Source organism: Echinops telfairi, unplaced genomic scaffold (genome assembly GCF_000313985.2).
Source record: "Echinops telfairi isolate 266 unplaced genomic scaffold, ASM31398v2 ScPeMD7_18;HRSCAF=68, whole genome shotgun sequence".
In the NCBI taxonomy this organism is placed as follows: Eukaryota; Metazoa; Chordata; class Mammalia; order Afrosoricida; family Tenrecidae; genus Echinops; species Echinops telfairi.
In genome coordinates, this window is record NW_022103915.1 from 1,291,585 (window position 1) to 1,309,132 (window position 17,548).

Genomic DNA, 17,548 nt, shown 5'->3' on the forward strand with positions numbered 1-17,548 from the left:
ATGGATGGATGGATGGATGGATGGATGGATGGATGGATGGATGGATGGATGGATGGATGGATTATGATAAGAGTTGTAGAAGCCCCCAATAAAATGATTTTTTTTAAATCTTCTGTTACCTTTAATTTCATTTTTCTATGAATTTTTGAAAGTCGCCTCATATTCCTGAACATTCAGTAAGTTGTCAAGGCCTACTGATCCTTCCTGCTAGGTTTTAAGATGTTACAGTTTTAACTCTTACATTTAAAGCTGGATCCGTTTTGTGTTCATTTTTGAGTATGGTGTAAGGTTGGGGGGGCAACATTCATTCTCTCTCATGTGAATATCCAGTTTCCCCCACACACTATTTGTTGAGAAGATTTTTCTTTTCCCATGGAATCGTCTCAACACCTTTGTGGAAACTCTGTTGGCCATAGAAGGGTATGTTTTCAAAGCATGTATCATTAATATAATTCCTCAGTACCTCTCTTCATATACTAACTAACCAGGACCCAGCTGCGCCTGTCATCTAATTTAATTTCTCTAGAGAATAAACCTCAAGCCGGGCAAAAGGCTGGTACCCAGTGGCGTGGCATCAGAGAAGAGATGGAGGGACTCGCCTGCTTCTTCAAAACCTTTCACTACATTTGTCTCTTCTTCGGTGCCCTCTGTTCCGTTCCCCTCTCCAGAGAGAGGTGATGCAGTCCGTTCAGGTGTTGTGTGTAGTAAAGTGAATTTGATTGATTTGGCTCGTCCCTCCCTAGTCTTTGTAGTGGGTGGTGGGTGGGTGGGGAGCTGGGCGGAGAGGGAGCATGCAAACAAGGTGTAGGGGACTCCACCTCGGGGATTGGTCAGTTTTGCCATTTCACTGGTATCAAAGTGAGCCATCTCAGAAATTAGGAACAGAGGAATCACACAACCATCAACAAGAAAGAAGAGTCACCAGTGCATGTGAGAACTCTGCCTGCAATGTAGGAGTCAGCAGAGGCACCAGAAGGCACAGTACGGAGACCACCGTGACACAGAAGAGTGGGCTTCCCAGCCCACAGAACAAGGAAAGCCAAGTGCCTGCAAGCAAGAGTCTGGCTTACAGAGGAGGTGCCCTTTGGGCATTTATCAGTGCTAAAAAGCTTTGTAGCACTTGCCTGAGCCAGGCAGAGGCCAAGCCATGTTGAGAGGCCGAGAACCAGAGAGAGAGATGCTTACCAGCTTGGCTGAGATGAGGTGCCACAGACTAAAGAACTATGTCCTCAACATTTTGTGACCTGTTACTTCCCTGGTAAATGCCCACAGTCATGATTATTGTCTGTGAGTTCTGTATGGCCATTGAAATGGGGTTTTGAGCCCAGCAGAGAAGCAGTGTGCCATGGGACACTGTTAACCCTGTCTGTGTGGTTTGTTATTTAATGTCATAAAAATATTTCCTTCATGTCGTTTAGTGCAGTGACAGGATCTGATCAAATTAGATCAACCAAGCCTCTGTTTTTAGCAGAACTCAATGTGGGTTTCTTTTCATTACTCTTCTTGGGTTTGTTTGTTTTAATTGCTGTGTCTGAGGGTTGGCATCTGTCGTATTCAGGGTTCTCTAGAGCAGCAGGACCAGCCAAGGGACGGGCTACCATACACGTGGGTCTGGTAAGGCCAGTGTAATCAGGCAGCAGACTAGAGGTTCTAGCAGTTCTGTGCCCCAAAATTGGTAGCCTAGGCAGTGGGAGGAAGGCTCTGGCAGAATGAGTAGAATAGGTAGTGGAACAGGAAGGGGGGTATGTTTTGGCAAGATGTCTATTTATAATCTGGAGGCAGATTACTTCCTCTGCTAACCACCCATTTTGCTCTGGAAAACCTTGAACTGATTGGATGCTCACCCATGTTGAGTCACCATCAGGAGGCCTGGATGAGCATCGTGATACTGCCACTGACCCTCCATGGGAGCATGGGAAGGCCAGTCCTGTGCCACCCAGTGCCTCCCCTTTCTCCTCCCTAACAGTGTGGTGCTGTGCCATGTCTTCCTATGGCTCGTCTCTCCATGTCGCTCTATAACTCCCACCAAATGATGGGATAGGAATATGCGAATAGGGCATGTGTAACACTGAGAGAAGGTATTGATCCGTTGAGGTTACCATCTCTCTGCCTATAAGGATGGGCCATCTTTGAAGCAAGAGCAGAGAGCGAAATCCCAGGACTCTTGGAAGAAGAGCACTTTGAGGTACCTGTCTAAAGTGGCCGAGATGAGAGCAGAGGCACCAGGGACTGAGTCAGAGTAAACTAATTAGGGTGAGACCAGAGGATGAGATGAGGGGGAACTGTGAGACCACAGAGGGGCAGTGCCACGACTGTGAGGCTGAGCAGCAGGCAGGCCTCCTGGTCCACAGAGCCGAGAAGAGGTGCTGCTGTGGACCAAGGACTGTATCCTTACTGTTTACTGATCCTGACTTGTGGTAACCTACTAAAATCCCAATAACCCCCCATAATTTTGAGTGTTTCTATGAGTTCTGTGTGGCCACTGCAGCGGATTATCAAACCTTAGCATAGGCGTAGAATGCCGTGGCAGGACTGGCTGGTGTCAGGAAAGGTAAGGAAGGTTGGAGGTTGGAGGTTGGAGGCATGTGTGTCCACTGCATCGTGGCAATAGGGACGCCAGAGGTCATAGAGGGCCCTCTCCGTGCTGTTTATTGAAGACAGGCTTTGGAACTTTCCTCAGAGGGTTTTTTTTTGTCACCTAAGGTAACTGGAAACTCTTTAAGTGGCTGGCTTGCCTTAGGGGCTTGTTATATGATGTTGTTGAGTCTCTAGAAATCAGAGTAGATTTTAAAGTACTGGAGGTGAGTAAATCCCCCAAATGTCAGCACAATGGCGTGAGATGCTTGGAGAATCAGGAAAAAGATGCACTGCGGCGTGATCTTAAGGGATGGAGAGCTAGATGTTAGAAGGTGTTATAGACAGAAGGCAGAATGAGCAGAAAAGGTGGCTGCGGTGGTGGTGGCATTAGTTCTGGAGTGGGGCAGCAAGCACAGGTGTGACAGACCTCATCGTAGAGAGCAGTGAGCATCCGGTGGTGTTGGGCAAAAAGGGATAGACAAAGGTAGGGAATTGGGAATTGTTGGTGTAAAGTGCTGCCTTGTGTGCCCCACAAGGAAGCACTGCCTGGCCCTGCACTGTCCTCACAAGCATTACCCCCATGCTGGAGCCCTGTGTGGAGCCACTGTGTCAGTCCATCTCACTGATCCTCCATTTTACCAAGTGTGAAGTCCTTCTCCAGAGCTGATCCCTCTTGATGATAGGTTCACGAGTAGTAGGGCATTTAGGAAGGAGGACCAGGTGTGATAGGAAAGCGGGGAGTTTGGTGGTTGGCTGGAGATTCAGGTGAAAGTGTGGGTGTGGAGCACCTTGGAAGAGGGCTGGAGGTGCAGCGGACATGGGTGCGCTCCGTGCACCAAGTAGAAAGAGGGGCACACCAGCAAGACTGCTGCACAGTCTATGTTCCTGCCATCCTACCGGAAGCAGGGGAAATCCTTGTGACCTTCTGAATAATGCTACAGATACTTTTCTTTCTTTCTTTCTTTTTTTGGTCTATATACTTTAGCACTTTTGCAACCAAAGTTGAAGTTATTTGGTTGAGTATTAAAAACCCAGCGAATCAGGATTTGGGCAGACATCCGGGATGACCTATTTTCCTGCTCAGAATGGAAGACTCACTGACTGCCATTGAGTTGATACTGACTCATGGTGCTCTGCCCTGGGTTCCTGAGGCTGTAAATCTTTATAGGAGCAGATAACCTCATCTTTCTCCCAAGGAGTAGCTGGTGGGTTTGAGACACTGACACTGTGGCTAGCAATCTAACACTATTGACAGCACCACCTGGGCTGCTCAGAATGGAAGACATGCGTTCATATTACACAGCTGTCTACAACGGTTCCTTCTCAGAGACTTTGTGATGCCTGGAACTATATCACTATTTATTTATAGCACTGCTTAAAAATCATATCTATGACATCACTTGAATAAATTGGAAACCCATTTAGTTAATCACAACTGGCATGTGATTAAAGCTTTCAGCCATAATTGAGTGTGAGTTATGCTATTGTGTTGGTCCGGGTTGACTAGAGAAACAAATCCAGAGAGACTCATATGTGTGCGAGAGAGAGCTTTGTATCAAAGAGCAATTGTATATTGAGAAAACATCCTAGCCCAATCCAGATCAAGTCCATAAGTCTGATATTAGCCCATATGTCTGATACTAGTCCATAAATTCCTCTTTGATGTCAGATGCAGGAAGATCACAGGCCAGTGGGTAAAAAGTCTTGTGAATCCAATACTGGTGGGAGCATCTCAGCACTGACCTAGGTCTCCGCATGGCTCCTCCAGCTCTCAGTTTGGTTCCTCCATAGGAAGATGAAGCAGAGAGAGAGAGTGACTCAATTTCAGGGAGAAAGGGAGGGGGTTTTCAGAATCCTCCTGAGAAGGCCACGACCACAGGGAGGCATCATCAGGTTGTGCCCTGATTGACAGGCTAGACTCCACCCCTACACTTATTTATCAAGTTGACATGAAATTATATAACTACCACAGCTAGTTTATTACTGTCTTCAAATTCCCGCTTCTAATTGACCGCTTTTCAAACATACCTTGTTTTGATAGCTGTATGAGTGTGACTCCTACACATAATTAGGAGGGATGTGATGGCCTGGAAAATAAGCCCCCTTTCCAATTTTGTGCAAATCATATGCTAGCTTCCTTATTGAAAATCTGATCATGATATAGTAGAGGAGGAGGACTTAATTATGGGCAATTTTATGCTCCTTTTTTTTATATATAACAACAAAATACTATTTATGTAGAATCCTTTCCCTAGAGGTGAACATTTAAAAATAGGATCATTAAAAAGTAAGCATTGGTAGCACAAGTACTCTGATGGTCATGGGCAAAGGACAGCCCTCGGACACTGCTGCTCCAATTTGGAGAAGTTTGGCACTGCGCATACGACACACTTGCATCACAACTTGACACTGATGGCCTGGGAGAGATGAAAGCGTTTGCCCCGTAAAAACTGGCGCAGGTCTGTTCACAATAGCTGCACTCATCACTGCTGGAAAGTGGGAGCAGCCCAGTGTCTACCAACAAGTGAAAAGCTCTTGTCTGCTGTGAAGTGGATTGTGACTCAGGGGGGACCCTGTGGGGCAGAGTAGAGCGGTCCCGTAGGTTGTGGTCTGTAGAGCTGCTGGGTGGGCTTGCTCAACCAACCTTCCAGTTAGCAGCTGATCACTTAACTGCTGTGCCACCAGGCCCCCTTAATGAAGCCCAGCTCAGCCATAAAAAGGAACAAATTACTGGCATGTGTAACACTGAAGGAATCTCAAGCACCCTGTGGCCAGTAGTAGAAGCCAGTACTTCTTTCCCATTTAGGAGTCATTCATGTGCAATTCTAGAATAAACACTTGTCTATTGTGCAAAAATAATTATGTATATATGTACACACACATAAAGGTAAGTCCGAAAGTAGTGTTACTGAGGTTCCAGTTTATACATGCACAAGTTTCCTCCCAAAAAGACAGGTTGAAGCATTTGTCTGCAATCAGTGATTTGGCTACAGACAAGTTCTCTCAGCCATACGCTTGTCTAAGTCCGCATTAACATGCCTTCAAACAAACAAACAAACCAAAACATGTCTAACAGAAACACTGGCTTCTGAGGGGATCTGCTCCACCAGTTAATTCCATGCTCAAAAGGCGATGGCGACTTTCTTTAATCTCGTGGGGATGGTGACCTTGATAGATTTTCTCAGGATGATGATGGTGGCTTATTAGGAAGTGGTTTTGAGAAAATGGGAAGCTGCATTGGTGAGGAACGCTGTGCCTGGAGATGTTCCCTCACAGCCATGCCACTGTGGTGCCCTACAGGGATATCCTGGAGGCCCCTTCAGCATTCTCTTTGTTCCCAAAGGCAAGAACATCTCAACGGAGCACAATTTGAGTTCCTGCTGTATCTGATAAAGTAGTCAGCAGCTAGGAAAATTTCTTATGGGAAAACCGCTTTATATTCCAGGGAACCTGTTAAAAATCCTGCTGTTGATGATCAGACGCTAGAGAATGATGACAGGTGGCAAACATGCACTCTCCTGACAATGAACTTTGTTCTCTGTAGGTTGGGAACCCACGTGTTGAACTTACTCTCTCAGAGCTCCAAGATATGGCAGCTAGGCAGCAGCAGCAGATTGAAAACCAGCAGCAAATGTTGGTTGCCAAGGTGAGTTGTAAAAGCAAAGGTGGAGAAGCAATGTTTCAACAGTCTGTTCAATGGTCATGATTTCCGACTACAGTGATTACAACCCTGATGGCACGAGGAAGACAAGGCTGAGCCATGGCGTGCTCAGCACAGTGCCTCCCTCTCTCCCGTCACGCCTGTAACAAGTCAAACGCCCGTGATAGGAGAGTGCCTGGTCCTGCACCCAGACACACCCCCAGAACAGGGGCCAGCCGGCCTCGGCCAAAGTATAGCCACCATTTGGAAAAAAGGAAGCTTCCTTCTCTGCTGAGAAACACTCAGTGTCTCCCAGGAGCCTTCCTGGCTAGCTCCTTACCTTCTGGCCAAGCAACTCGATTCCTGTACCAGACGAGACCAGTCTCCTTGAGGAGAAAACAGGAGACAGCTGGCCATGGGACCCCCCCCTTTGTGCCTCTTGCCAAGGCCCCCAAGGCTTGTTACTGCAGTCTTACCAAGTTCTTTCCTCGGAGAGCTGTTCCCAGTGGCCCAAGTTTCCTCCAAATGACCATAGCTTACCACCCTCTCCACTTTCATGTGAACTTGGACTTGTTTTTAAACATTGGTCTTGCAAAGTGATTGCAGTTATAAGAATGAAAAACTTAAAAAGTTAGGTTGAAATACACTAAGATGAAATATAGATAGTATGAGAGAACTGAAATTTTCTAATTTTACTTTTCACTTCCTTTCCAAATATTAGTTTAATGGTAATGCTATTAAAAATAACTTCTTGTATATTTCTAACAGTGTAAATCACAAGTCAAAGCTAAACTTACATATTTAAGCACATATTTTCCTTACCTTCACATGTAGTTTATAAAATTCCTGCATCACATTGTAACCTCTCCTTATTTGGGTACATTTATTCATACACATGGGACCATGAATATTTAAGGTTCACTAATACCCAGAAGGTAGTTTTTCACATCAATAGGGACAAAATATTGAAGAGTATTGCTTATAGTTTAGGATTATCCTCTTATCTTACTCTCAAATGTTTCGCTCTTTTCTAAAGATGCGAACAAAGAAAGCAAACATTCTTGGTTCCTCATTGCTGTCCGGAACTGGGAGTTTCTCTCTTAACAGACTGCTTATCTCCCCCCATGAAAGCCTTGGCTGGCCAGGGCCATTTCCTCTGGGAAGTGAAATAATGGGCTTGCTAAGCCACCATGTCACAGCAGGAAGCCTGCATCTGCAAGCAGGAAACTAGCAACTAGCCTGTGGGGACTCACCCGCCCGCCTGCCTGCCTGCCGAGCTGGGAGACAGTCCCGTGAGCAGGCTGAGCCTCATTGCCCGACACTCCTGTGTACCACGGCACGCACCATCAGTGTGCTGAGTCAGACCCCTGTAAGGATCCCGATTCCTGCCATCTCCCACAGGGGTGGCCAGTCCCTTCCCGTGGGTGGTCTGAGGTGTACAGGATGCATCCGGCCTCCTCCATGGAGTGACTGAATGTAGGCAGGAGTGTGGGGTCCACCTAGAGTTTGAGTGCGCACACAGGACACTACATTTCCTTTTCAAACGAAACTCTTCCCCTCGTGTTAGGAACAGCGCTTACATTTTCTCAAGCAACAGGAGCGCCGCCAGCAGCAGTCTGTCTCTGAAAATGAAAAGCTTCAGAAATTGAAAGAACGCGTGGAAGCCCAGGAGAACAAGCTGAAGAGGATCCGAGCCATGAGGGGACAAGTGGACTACAGCAAAATCATGAACGGCAACCTGTGTACGTGCCAACTCCAGCACACTGCCCGGCCCTCAGCAACTGTGTGAGGCCACTTCTTGATCATGGGTCCCAGAGGCACTGCCCCTCCTTGTCAGAAGTATGCTGGCTCCAGGACATACTTGCTAGAGAAAGACCCCAGTGTCCCCTTGAAAAGCGCAGCCCTTTGGTTGGCGAGCGGTGTGTCAGGTCTCAGGGCTCGTGTGCTATCTGTATAGTAAAGACTTGCTTTCGGGGTGGCCTCTGTGACTTCCCACCCCATTTGAGTCAGTGGGTCCTGCTCTCACGGCATGGTAGAGCTGGCAGCACACAGATGCCCAGGTTTGCCCTGCTGAAAGATGTCCTGCCATCAACTCTAATATGGCTGCTGGGTGGTGTGATTTGGCACCGGCTGCTGTCAGAGTCATGTGTGTCCCCTAAAGTAGGCAGATGTCAGCAAGTGATGGTTTTAAAGATGAACACTTGCTGTACCCACCCCTACTCCCCTCCCCACCCCTAGGCCACCCCGCCACAGAGCTCATGTCGTTCTCTTCCTATTGTGTTGAAATGCGCTTTCTTTTTTTTTTAATGTCTCTGGTTGGGAATTGTAGCTGCCGAAATAGAGAGGTTTAGTGCCATGTTCCAGGAGAAGAAGCAGGAAGTACAAACTGCAATCCTGAGAGTTGATCAGCTGAGCCAGCAATTGGAGGATTTAAAGAAAGGGAAACTGAATGGATTCCAGTCCTGCAACAGCAAGCTGACGGGGCCAGCAGCGATGGAGCTGAAGAGACTATGCCAGGAGCTGCAGGTAGTTCCTGGGCTGGGTCTGTAGAGAAGCACCTCAAACTAACCCTCACTGGCTTCCCCTGGTCTGTGGGGGAGCACCTCACACCAGCCCTTTCTTTTTAGCATCTTTCCATGAAGGCAGGAAGCCTTAGGCATTCAAAACAGATGAACAGATTCTACTTTAAGGGAAGCCACAGGATGTATTCAGTACAGAATCCTTAACCACTTAAGGAGAGGTTACTCACGTACCTCAGTTTGCTCACTTAACACCTGCCACTCACAGCTGTACGGCTGCCACCCAGTCAGGCTTAGGCCATTTCATCACCCCCAGAAGAAACCCCACTCCCCATGCCTGTTATCCCTCCAGCCCCAGGTAGCCTAACCTGCCTCAGTCTCTTGGAGACTGCTCTCTGAAATTCTGGGATTTCATCATGTGGATACTAGTGACTGGCTTCTAATGCTTTCAGTGCAGCAGTTCAACCACAACCCAGTGAACTGGAAAGGAGGGAGCTCTGGGTCTAGAAGGCCGCGATGGGAGCTGTGCTGATGAGGTGCCTCTTGAGCCCCCAGCTGTCCACTGAAGATGGCTGCTGCTCACAGTTGTTGGGTCGAGGGTGTTCAGGCAACCTTGTAATTCCGTAAGAAAAGGTGCATGTGGTCCTTGTGTGAGGCCAGGTGTGTTCTCCAGGGGCAGCCTCACCTGAGTGTAGTGATGTGCAAGATAGTAGGAGTGTAGAATTGCTCCACACGAGAAGACACTGAGAATGCAGCGGATTGCCTGCTCCCCCATGGTGGCTTCAGGCGCTCTGTGTAGGGTGTGGGGCCTCTCTGGGAAGGTCCCTGAGGCTGCCAGGGGTGAGTTCAGGGTCCGTGTTGCCACAGCCCAGAGCTGCGCTTTGCCCATCGGCATCGGCCACACATGCACATGGACATTGAGCTTTCTGTGTTCAGTAAGAACACATGTGAGCTGTATCCATGCTGTCCAATAAAGTCCTGCACACTCTGCAGTAGAAGTGCATGCTGGTGACGAGGAGCTGGCCTTTGGTGTATGCTGGTCTTGAAAATGAATCTGCTTTGCAGATTCGTAACCAGCTAAACCAGGAGCAGAATTCAAAACTCCAGCAGCAGAAGGAGCTTCTAAACCAGCGCAACATGGAAGTGGCACTGATGGACAAGCGCATCAGCGAGCTGCGGGAGCGCCTCTACGGGAAGAAGATTCAGGCATGTCACGGGGGCCAGGGCCGCCAGGTCTGTGACCACAAGCCCAGCTGAGTTCAAGCTTTCCCTGTGGAACACTCCCTGACACTAGGACCTAGGTTCAGCCTACCTCTGCCCCTTCTGGCTGAGCCACGGCAGACAAACTCTGTGACCTGCGAGCCCCAGGTCCTTGTCCCTCGGGTGTCACACCCCTCAGGCATCTGCATGAGGATCTTCTGAGACTGTGAGACCCAGGCAAGGGGCTATGCAAGAGCTTAGTGGTTTGTCAGTTGCCTCTGGTTCGTAATTTGAATCTCTAAGATATTACATGCTCCCTGACAAAAAAAAAAAAAACACCAGAGGGGACCAAAATATGTGAAGGAAAACTTGACAGTCTTGGCTCACCTGTCCACCCAGAGGACTCTTTGAGTCCACTCAGACCTGTGAGTCCCTTCCCACCAGGGCATGGGGAGCTGCTCATGGCAAAGCAGCTGGTGGGAAGTGGCCTCAGCAGGCAGGTTCTCAGTGGGCAGACTGGTTTAACTGTGGAGTCTCTGGGATGTTGACTTTCCTTGGAGGGGCGCCGTACGCACACGCATGTCAGTGGTGCCCAGGAAGCATGAGCCTGTCGCTTTCATGGTTCTCGGCGTTGGCAAGAGGCTAAGTCTCCTTTCTGCTCTCTGTGTAGCTAAGCCGGATGAATGGCACATCCTCCCCGCAGTCCTCCCTGAGCACATCCGGCCGAGTTGCTGCAGTGGGGCCTTACATCCAGGTGCCCAGCGCTGTCAGCTACCCTGGGCCAGGGGACCCAGTTAAGCCCCAGTCTCTGGCGCTCGCCCCCAGTGCTGCGCACGGACGATCCAAATCTGGTGAGTGGTGCTGCTCTCCCTGTGCACCTGACATGGTCCTAGAGAGAGGGTGTGGTCCAAACCACCCCCAACACCCTGCCCTGGGGGACACTCTGCCAGGCCCAGCCGGGCCTCCAGGCTGGGTGGGGGGCTGGTCCCGCTGCTCTGATACTAGGAGCCTGATGGCCATGACCTCTACCAGCCCTTCTGTGTCACTCACTGGGCAGCAATGTGGCCCTCCCTGCCTCGCCCACCACCTGTATCTCCCTCACCTGGATGGTGTGGTCCCCATGGGGGGTCTGTTCAACTATTCTGTGCCCCTGGGGCTGGCCGTCTCAGTAATCCAGTGCTTGGCAGAGCCCATTTGCTATCGAGAGACATGCCTTCATGGGTGGACACAGGCTGGCACAGGGAGCACCTTTGGGACTGGTGTGGTTTGGGCGAGTGGTCAGCTTCCTCTTCTCTCGTCTGGCCTCAGTCTCAGGTTCTTCTGAGAGCAGCAGGTGCAGGAGGCCCAGCCAGATTGCTTTCCCACCTGCTCCCAGCAGCCACTGGGGCTTTGGTGAGCTGAGCACTGGCTGCAGCTCCTTCTGCTATCCTGGGGGCAGGCTGTCAGCACAGCCAGCTCAGCCCTGGGGCACCCAGGCTAGGGCTCCCCATTGGTCACTTGCTCCCTGGTGCACACAGCAAGGAAGGTGAAAGCCTGCGGTAGCCCTGGGCCCTCCCCCAAACCAGAAGAGGGACCAGGCCCTGGGGCAGCTGCGATGTGGGTCTCGGTGCTCATTGTTGGTGGCTCTGGCCCTTGTGTCACATAGATGGTCACAGCAAGCACAGAGGGGCTGGGGCGTGGACAGTGTCCAATCTGGATGTCGGGCTTGCCCAGGGCTCCTCCCAGTGCCACACAGACCCGTCTGTCAACTGTACAACAGCTACAGGCTAGGGGGCGGTCCTGCACCTCTTGCGTGTGCTCAATCAACCAGCAATCTGGGACACTAAATCAGCAGTCAATTTCTTTTTTCCAAACTGACCAAGGTCTGCTCATGGCCCCTAAATGTAACCAAGGTACCATGGAGGTGGCGCCTGTCCCTCCCCCAGCCCCGGGCCCCTGGGGAAAAGCTGGAGTGCCCATGACTGTGCTGGACAGAAGGAAGGTAGGCTTCTTGGGCTGACAGTGAGGCCTCCTGGGTCACTTCCAACTTGAAAGAACTGTCCCTTATTGGTAGTCATGGTTCTTCCCCGCCCCTCTCGTTCTGGGAGTGAGGGGCACACACTGTGAGAGCCTTGTACCAAAGCATCTGGACAGCTGCAAGGCCCCAGAGGGACATTCTCCTCCTCAGCTCCTACCGGCTGGGGGCACAGATCAGTCCTTTGCCCCCGGTGGAGGGTAACATTCCAGGACATTTAACGCAGCCCTCTCTGGCCATGTGCCTCTTTGCCCTGGAGGGAGCTGGTAGGCCATGCGGAATGGGACAGCTGGGACTGGACTACGGAGGCCTCACCAAGGCCCTATGAGGCTCAACCTGTCCTGTGGTGACCAGTCACAGTGCTAGCTCAGGCTCATCATCCACACACAACACCCCCAAGCATGTTCTCAATGTGCACCCCGCCTGGGTGCTGGCTCTGCCTCATGCCCTGTTCTGTGGATGACTGGTGGGATGAGGTAGGAAGGAAGAGCACTCCCGTGATCACTCTTCATGAGCCCTTCCTCTGCCTCCTCCCAGACCCCTGTTGACAGACTAGCATGCTGGCCACGAGGCCCCGGCTCGGCTCCCAGGGCTTACAAGGTTGTAGGTGTCATGACATCCTGCCGTCACTGTCCGTGACCCAGGGTACATGCAGCTCACCTTCAGTTTGGAAACCACTCTGTGAGATCCTGTTTGTTGCTTCCCCGAAGCCTTGGGGTTCGTGGCGGGCTTTCTAATCATGGCAGCCAGTGGGAACCCTCTGCAGAGAGGACTGGCCCTGCTATGGGGAGAACGGCCTCAGAGAGAGCTCAAGCCGATGGCCCTGGGCAGACCTGCTCATGTGCCCGACTGTGGCATTAGCGGCAGCCTGGTGCTGACAGGACAGGCTTGCCTGATGGGAGTGGTGCTTCCCTGCAGCCCAGCCTGCCCCTCAGCCTGCCCCTGTTGGGCAGCCTGTCCCTGGCACACACAGGTTCAGTCACGGAGCCTGGAGGTTCACTGAACACTGATTGCTTGCGGTCTGGTAGCATCTGGCTACTGACCAAGTCCTGAGTCTGCAGCTGGCTGCTGGTGGGGACCGTCACCAGTCAGGAGCCATTACCGCCTTGTCTCTGACGGAGGGTGGGGGGGTCCTGATTCCACTCATGTGCAGAAAACTACTGAACTCTGTGTTCTCTCCAAGCTAATGATGGGAATTGGCCAGCGTTAAAACCAACTCCCAGTGCTCCGGGGGGCAGCGCCGACTGGAAGGACATGAGTGGGGAGGGGCCTTTGAAGCCGGGCACCATCTCCAGTCAGCCTCTGCCTTTGGGGGCCACCGAGAAGCTGGTAAGCCACTTGTCTGTCTCACAGACGAAAGCCAGCTCTGGGTTGCTGCTGTGCTGCCTTGAGTCTGAGCTGGGGGTGGGGGCATCCCTTGGCATGTGAGCCCTGGGTAGACCCACATGACACCAAGCCCAGGGAGGAGCTACTGGGCCTCATAGGTAGAGCAGTGAGCGCAGAGGCACTGTGGCTACCTGGTGGCTTACAGGCCCACCTGTGGCCCAAGGCAGGCGGGCATGTACTTACCTTTTCAGAGGCTGACCTTTCTTCTTGCCATCCAAATGTAGGGCCTTGAGGTCGGTAAAGTGCCACCACCCATCCCGGGGACAGGCAAGCCGCTGCCTCCAAGCTACGGGACATACCCGAGCCCTGCGCCCATGGTCCCAGGCTCAACCAGCTCCCTGGAAAGGAGGAAGGAGAGCAGCCTGCCGAGGCCCGGCCCTGGCCTGCCAAGTCGGCCAAAACCCGCCCCCCTGCCACCAGCTGCCAGTGCCCACCAACCAGGGACCTCACAGCAGATCCAGCAGAGGATCTCCGTACCCCCAAGCCCCACATACCCACCGGCCGGGCCACCAGCCTTCTCAGCTGGAGACAGCAGGCCCGAGCTTCCCCTGACTGTGGCTATCAGGCCCTTCCTGGCTGACAAGGGCTCGAGGCCACAGTCACCCCGGAAGGGCCCCCAGACAGTGAACTCCAGCTCCATCTACTCCATGTACCTGCAGCAGGCCGCCCCCCCAAAGAGCTACCAGCAGGCTGCACACAGCAAGTCCGTGAAAGCAGGTGCGTGGCCCGAGTACTGCTGCAGGGAGCGTGGGCGCACACCCTCCTTATCACAGGCTGTCGTATAGCCAGGCCAGAGCCCTGTGACAGCTGGGTGCAAATGGATCATGGCTGTGAGTCCTGTGTGCTTCCACCCTGAGAATCCCAGCCGCTCCCTCCTGCCCCTGGCTGTGCCAGCAGACACGGGAGTGGCACCCATGCAGGGGTGGCCAGGGATAGAGGGGACTTTGCTCCTTTTGGATCCCGCTGCAGAGGCAGCGGAGGGCACAGCCAGCCCCGCACACAGTGGGGCCTCTTGGCTGCAGATCTGGATCCGTGGTTACACTCTCCCTCTTGCAGGAGCAGTGTCAGCTGTGGGATCCCCCTTCCCTGTGTCACTGGGTACCTGAGAGGGGCGGACCCGAGCCCGATGTATGTCTTCCCTGGGCTGGTGTGGAACAGGGGTCACGACAGTCTCCTGGGGGAAAGCGCTGCTCTGGAGGCCAGCAGTGAGCAGGGGTCTGAGGGGATACCTGCTCAGGAGAGGCGTGGCTCAGCATAGCCTCCCTCACGTTTACCACAGAGGAGCAGGTCCTGGGAGTGTGGGCTGTGAACGTTGGTGCCTCCCTGAACCACCCTCCTTGTGCCCTGTGTGTCCCCCACCAGTGTACGGCAAACCCGTCCTGCCCTCGTCGGGCTCCACGGCTCCATCCCCACTCCCCTTCCTCCACGGGCAGCTGTCGGCTGCAGCACCGCCCTCCGAGTGCACTGAGAAGGAGCTGGAGCCCGAGAGCCCGGCGCCGCCGTCTGGCAACAGCAGCGTGGAGAACCTGCCTCGGCCACTCAGCCCCACCAAGCTCACACCCATTGTGCACTCGCCGCTGCGCTACCAGAGTGACGCAGACCTGGAAGCCCTGCGTAGGAAGCTGGCCAACGCACCACGCCCCCTGAAGAAGCGCGGCTCCATCACGGAGCCCGAGGGCCCTGGTGGACCCAACATCCAAAAGCTGCTGTACCAGCGCTTCAATACGCTGGCTGGCGGCATGGAGGGTACTCCCTTCTACCAGCCCAGCGCTCCACAGGACTTCATGGGCACCTTGGCTGACGTGGACAACGGGAACGCCAACACCAACGGAAACCTAGGCGAGCCCGCCCCACCCACAGCCCCGTTGCCTCCCGTGGAGCCAGCCCCACCTCCCTCTGACGCCAACCACAACCAGCTGCCCTCCCCCGATCCAGAGCTGCTCATCTGCCTCCAGACCACCCCCCTCCCCTCAGAGCCCACGGAGGACAACAACAACAATGTGGCCACCGTCCCGCCCACCGAGCACCTCCCAAGCCCTGTGACTGAGGAACCTTCTCCAGGGGACGAACCTGCCCCCCCACCACCACTGCCCCCCACCACCCCACCACCTGCAGTCTCCACGGTGGGTGTCTCCTCCACCCCTCAGTCAGCCAGGGCTAACTGCGTGTATCTCCCAGGGCTCCACCCAGAGTACTAGGAGCCTAGCAGAGCTGCCCTCTGCCTGGGGCCACTTGGGCCACACACTGCAGGGGGAGGGGGCTGCTGTGGGGGCCAGGGCAGCTTTTCTGAGGAGAGGGGGCTTGGCCGTAAGCTGCAGAGCAGACTGGGAAAGGAAGACCCTTCAGAAAAAGTAGGAAGTAGAGGGTCATGACAGGGCTGGAAGGTCGACATGGGTGAAGGGAGGTGACTGGGGTCCTTAGCCAGGTGCTGCCGTGGCATTCAGGAGGCAGTCAGATCCCAGGAGACACCCCACCCTGCCCTCCTGGGACTGGATTCCGTGAAGCTCAGAAGTCAGGGCCACTCTGCCTCCCATGTATCTCCAAGGGGTGGCAGGTACCCCGGGCACCGCTTCCCACCCAGCACCTCCCCGTGGGCTCAGTCTGGGGCTCACTCCCCCAGGTGGCTACTGTCTGGGGAGCCCTGGCCAGGCGGGATTTCCTGCTCTCCCTTCCCTTCCTGGGGGACCAGCACCCTCTAGGCTTTCTTCAGCGGCTTGACAGCCATTGTCTCCTCGGCAGGGCAAACGCACCAACCTGAAGAAGCCCAACTCGACGCGGACTGGGCATGGCCTGCGCGTCAGGTTCAGCCCCCTGGCATTGCTCCTGGACGCGTCTCTGGAGGGAGAGTTCGACCTGGTACAGCGGGTCATCTACGAAGTGAGCCGTGGCTGGGAGGGGAGGGCAGGGGAGGGAGGTGTTGGGCTGGGAGGGGAGCTCACTGGCCCCTTGTGCCCCAGGTGGAAGACCCCAGCAAGCCTAATGACGAAGGAATCACCCCCCTGCACAACGCCGTCTGTGCTGGCCACCACCACATCGTCAAGTTCCTGCTGGACTTTGGGGTCAATGTGAATGCCGCCGACAGTGACGGCTGGTGAGATCTGGCCCAGGAGTGGGCTTGCAGGGGAGGACCGTTAGCAGGGGAAGCATAGAATAGACTGGTCCTGGTCAGCGGTTCTGCCCGCTCCTGCTGTCCTCTCCTGAGAGCTGTGTGGACTCCTCCTTCCTGCTGGTGGTGCACGCTGCTCACCTTCCCCACAGCAGCCGTCCCCTCACTGGCCCCGGTGTTGGCATCTCTGCTGTCACCAGTCAGGGTCACAGCTCAGCCACCACCATGCGGAGCCCACGGGGTCTTAGGCATTTGGGATTTCCGGCTTCTATTATGCCCCCGTCCCCATTTAGAAACAACATCTTTGTGTGTTCCAGAGAGCTCAGGGGCAGGACTCCCTCCCTGAGAGCAGAGTACCCCAAACGGGGCCCCTGTGAGTGAGCTCTCCCCACAGGGGCATTGGTCTATAAGCAGCCGAGGCCAACCTGTGGCCCTGCAGGGCTGGATGGCATTTTGACCTCTTGACCTGTCTGGCCCAGGACCCCACTGCACTGTGCTGCATCCTGCAACAGCGTTCACCTCTGCAAACAGCTGGTGGAGAGCGGTGCCGCCATCTTCGCCTCAACCATCAGTGACATCGAGACTGCCGCGGACAAGTGCGAGGAGATGGAGGAAGGCTACGTCCAGTGCTCCCAGTTCCTATATGGTACATGTGCGCGCCAGCACTGCGTACCCCTCCACCAGGCCCAGGTCCCGGGTCTGCCCGACTGCTCTATGGCTAGCAGGGTCAGGTGTGGACGGAAGTAGTGCCCAGGGCCAGGCCTGGCAGCCCAGCCACTCTTCTGGGCGCTGGCCCAGGGCTCTGTCACTTGTCCTGCTTGACAAGTGACACTGGTGCCTGCAGTCCAGTTCCCCTCCAGCTGGAGTCTCCCTGGACTGAGGGCCACAGTCAGCACTCACGCAGGACTGATTTGATCCCCCGGTTCAGCCTGGAACAAATGAGGGAATCACACCTCAGCCCCACCCCAAGCCTACCCCACTTTCTTAGCGTGGCAGTCCAGGCATTCGTGCCTAGGCCAGTGCTGGGGAGGGGGAGGTGAGGGGGGACAGCCGTAGCCGGTAGGTGGAGGCCCTCCCCTCTCCTCCGTGTGCTCCTGGCCACCTGA

At 53.8% G+C, this 17,548-nt stretch overlaps 1 protein-coding gene across 3 annotated transcripts in view; it reads left to right on the forward strand.

The window, feature by feature from the left end:
- Positions 1-17,548, forward strand: part of PPP1R13B (protein phosphatase 1 regulatory subunit 13B) — a 62,607-nt gene that overhangs the window by 41,783 nt on the left and 3,276 nt on the right. For 2 of the 3 annotated variants that reach the window (XM_045287673.1, XM_004698821.2), the window contains exons 4-14: positions 6,122-6,223; positions 7,785-7,959; positions 8,547-8,743; positions 9,802-9,942; positions 10,607-10,787; positions 13,134-13,279; positions 13,561-14,053; positions 14,699-15,459; positions 16,076-16,213; positions 16,294-16,427; positions 16,922-17,088. In XM_045287673.1, coding sequence (XP_045143608.1) covers positions 6,122-6,223; positions 7,785-7,959; positions 8,547-8,743; positions 9,802-9,942; positions 10,607-10,787; positions 13,134-13,279; positions 13,561-14,053; positions 14,699-15,459; positions 16,076-16,213; positions 16,294-16,427; positions 16,922-17,088 — 2,635 coding nt within the window. Of the gene's footprint in view, positions 1-6,121; positions 6,224-7,784; positions 7,960-8,546; positions 8,744-9,801; positions 9,970-10,606; positions 10,788-13,133; positions 13,280-13,560; positions 14,054-14,698; positions 15,460-16,075; positions 16,214-16,293; positions 16,428-16,921; positions 17,089-17,548 lie in introns of all 3 variants that reach the window. The other variant, XM_045287674.1, reaches the window with a different exon arrangement.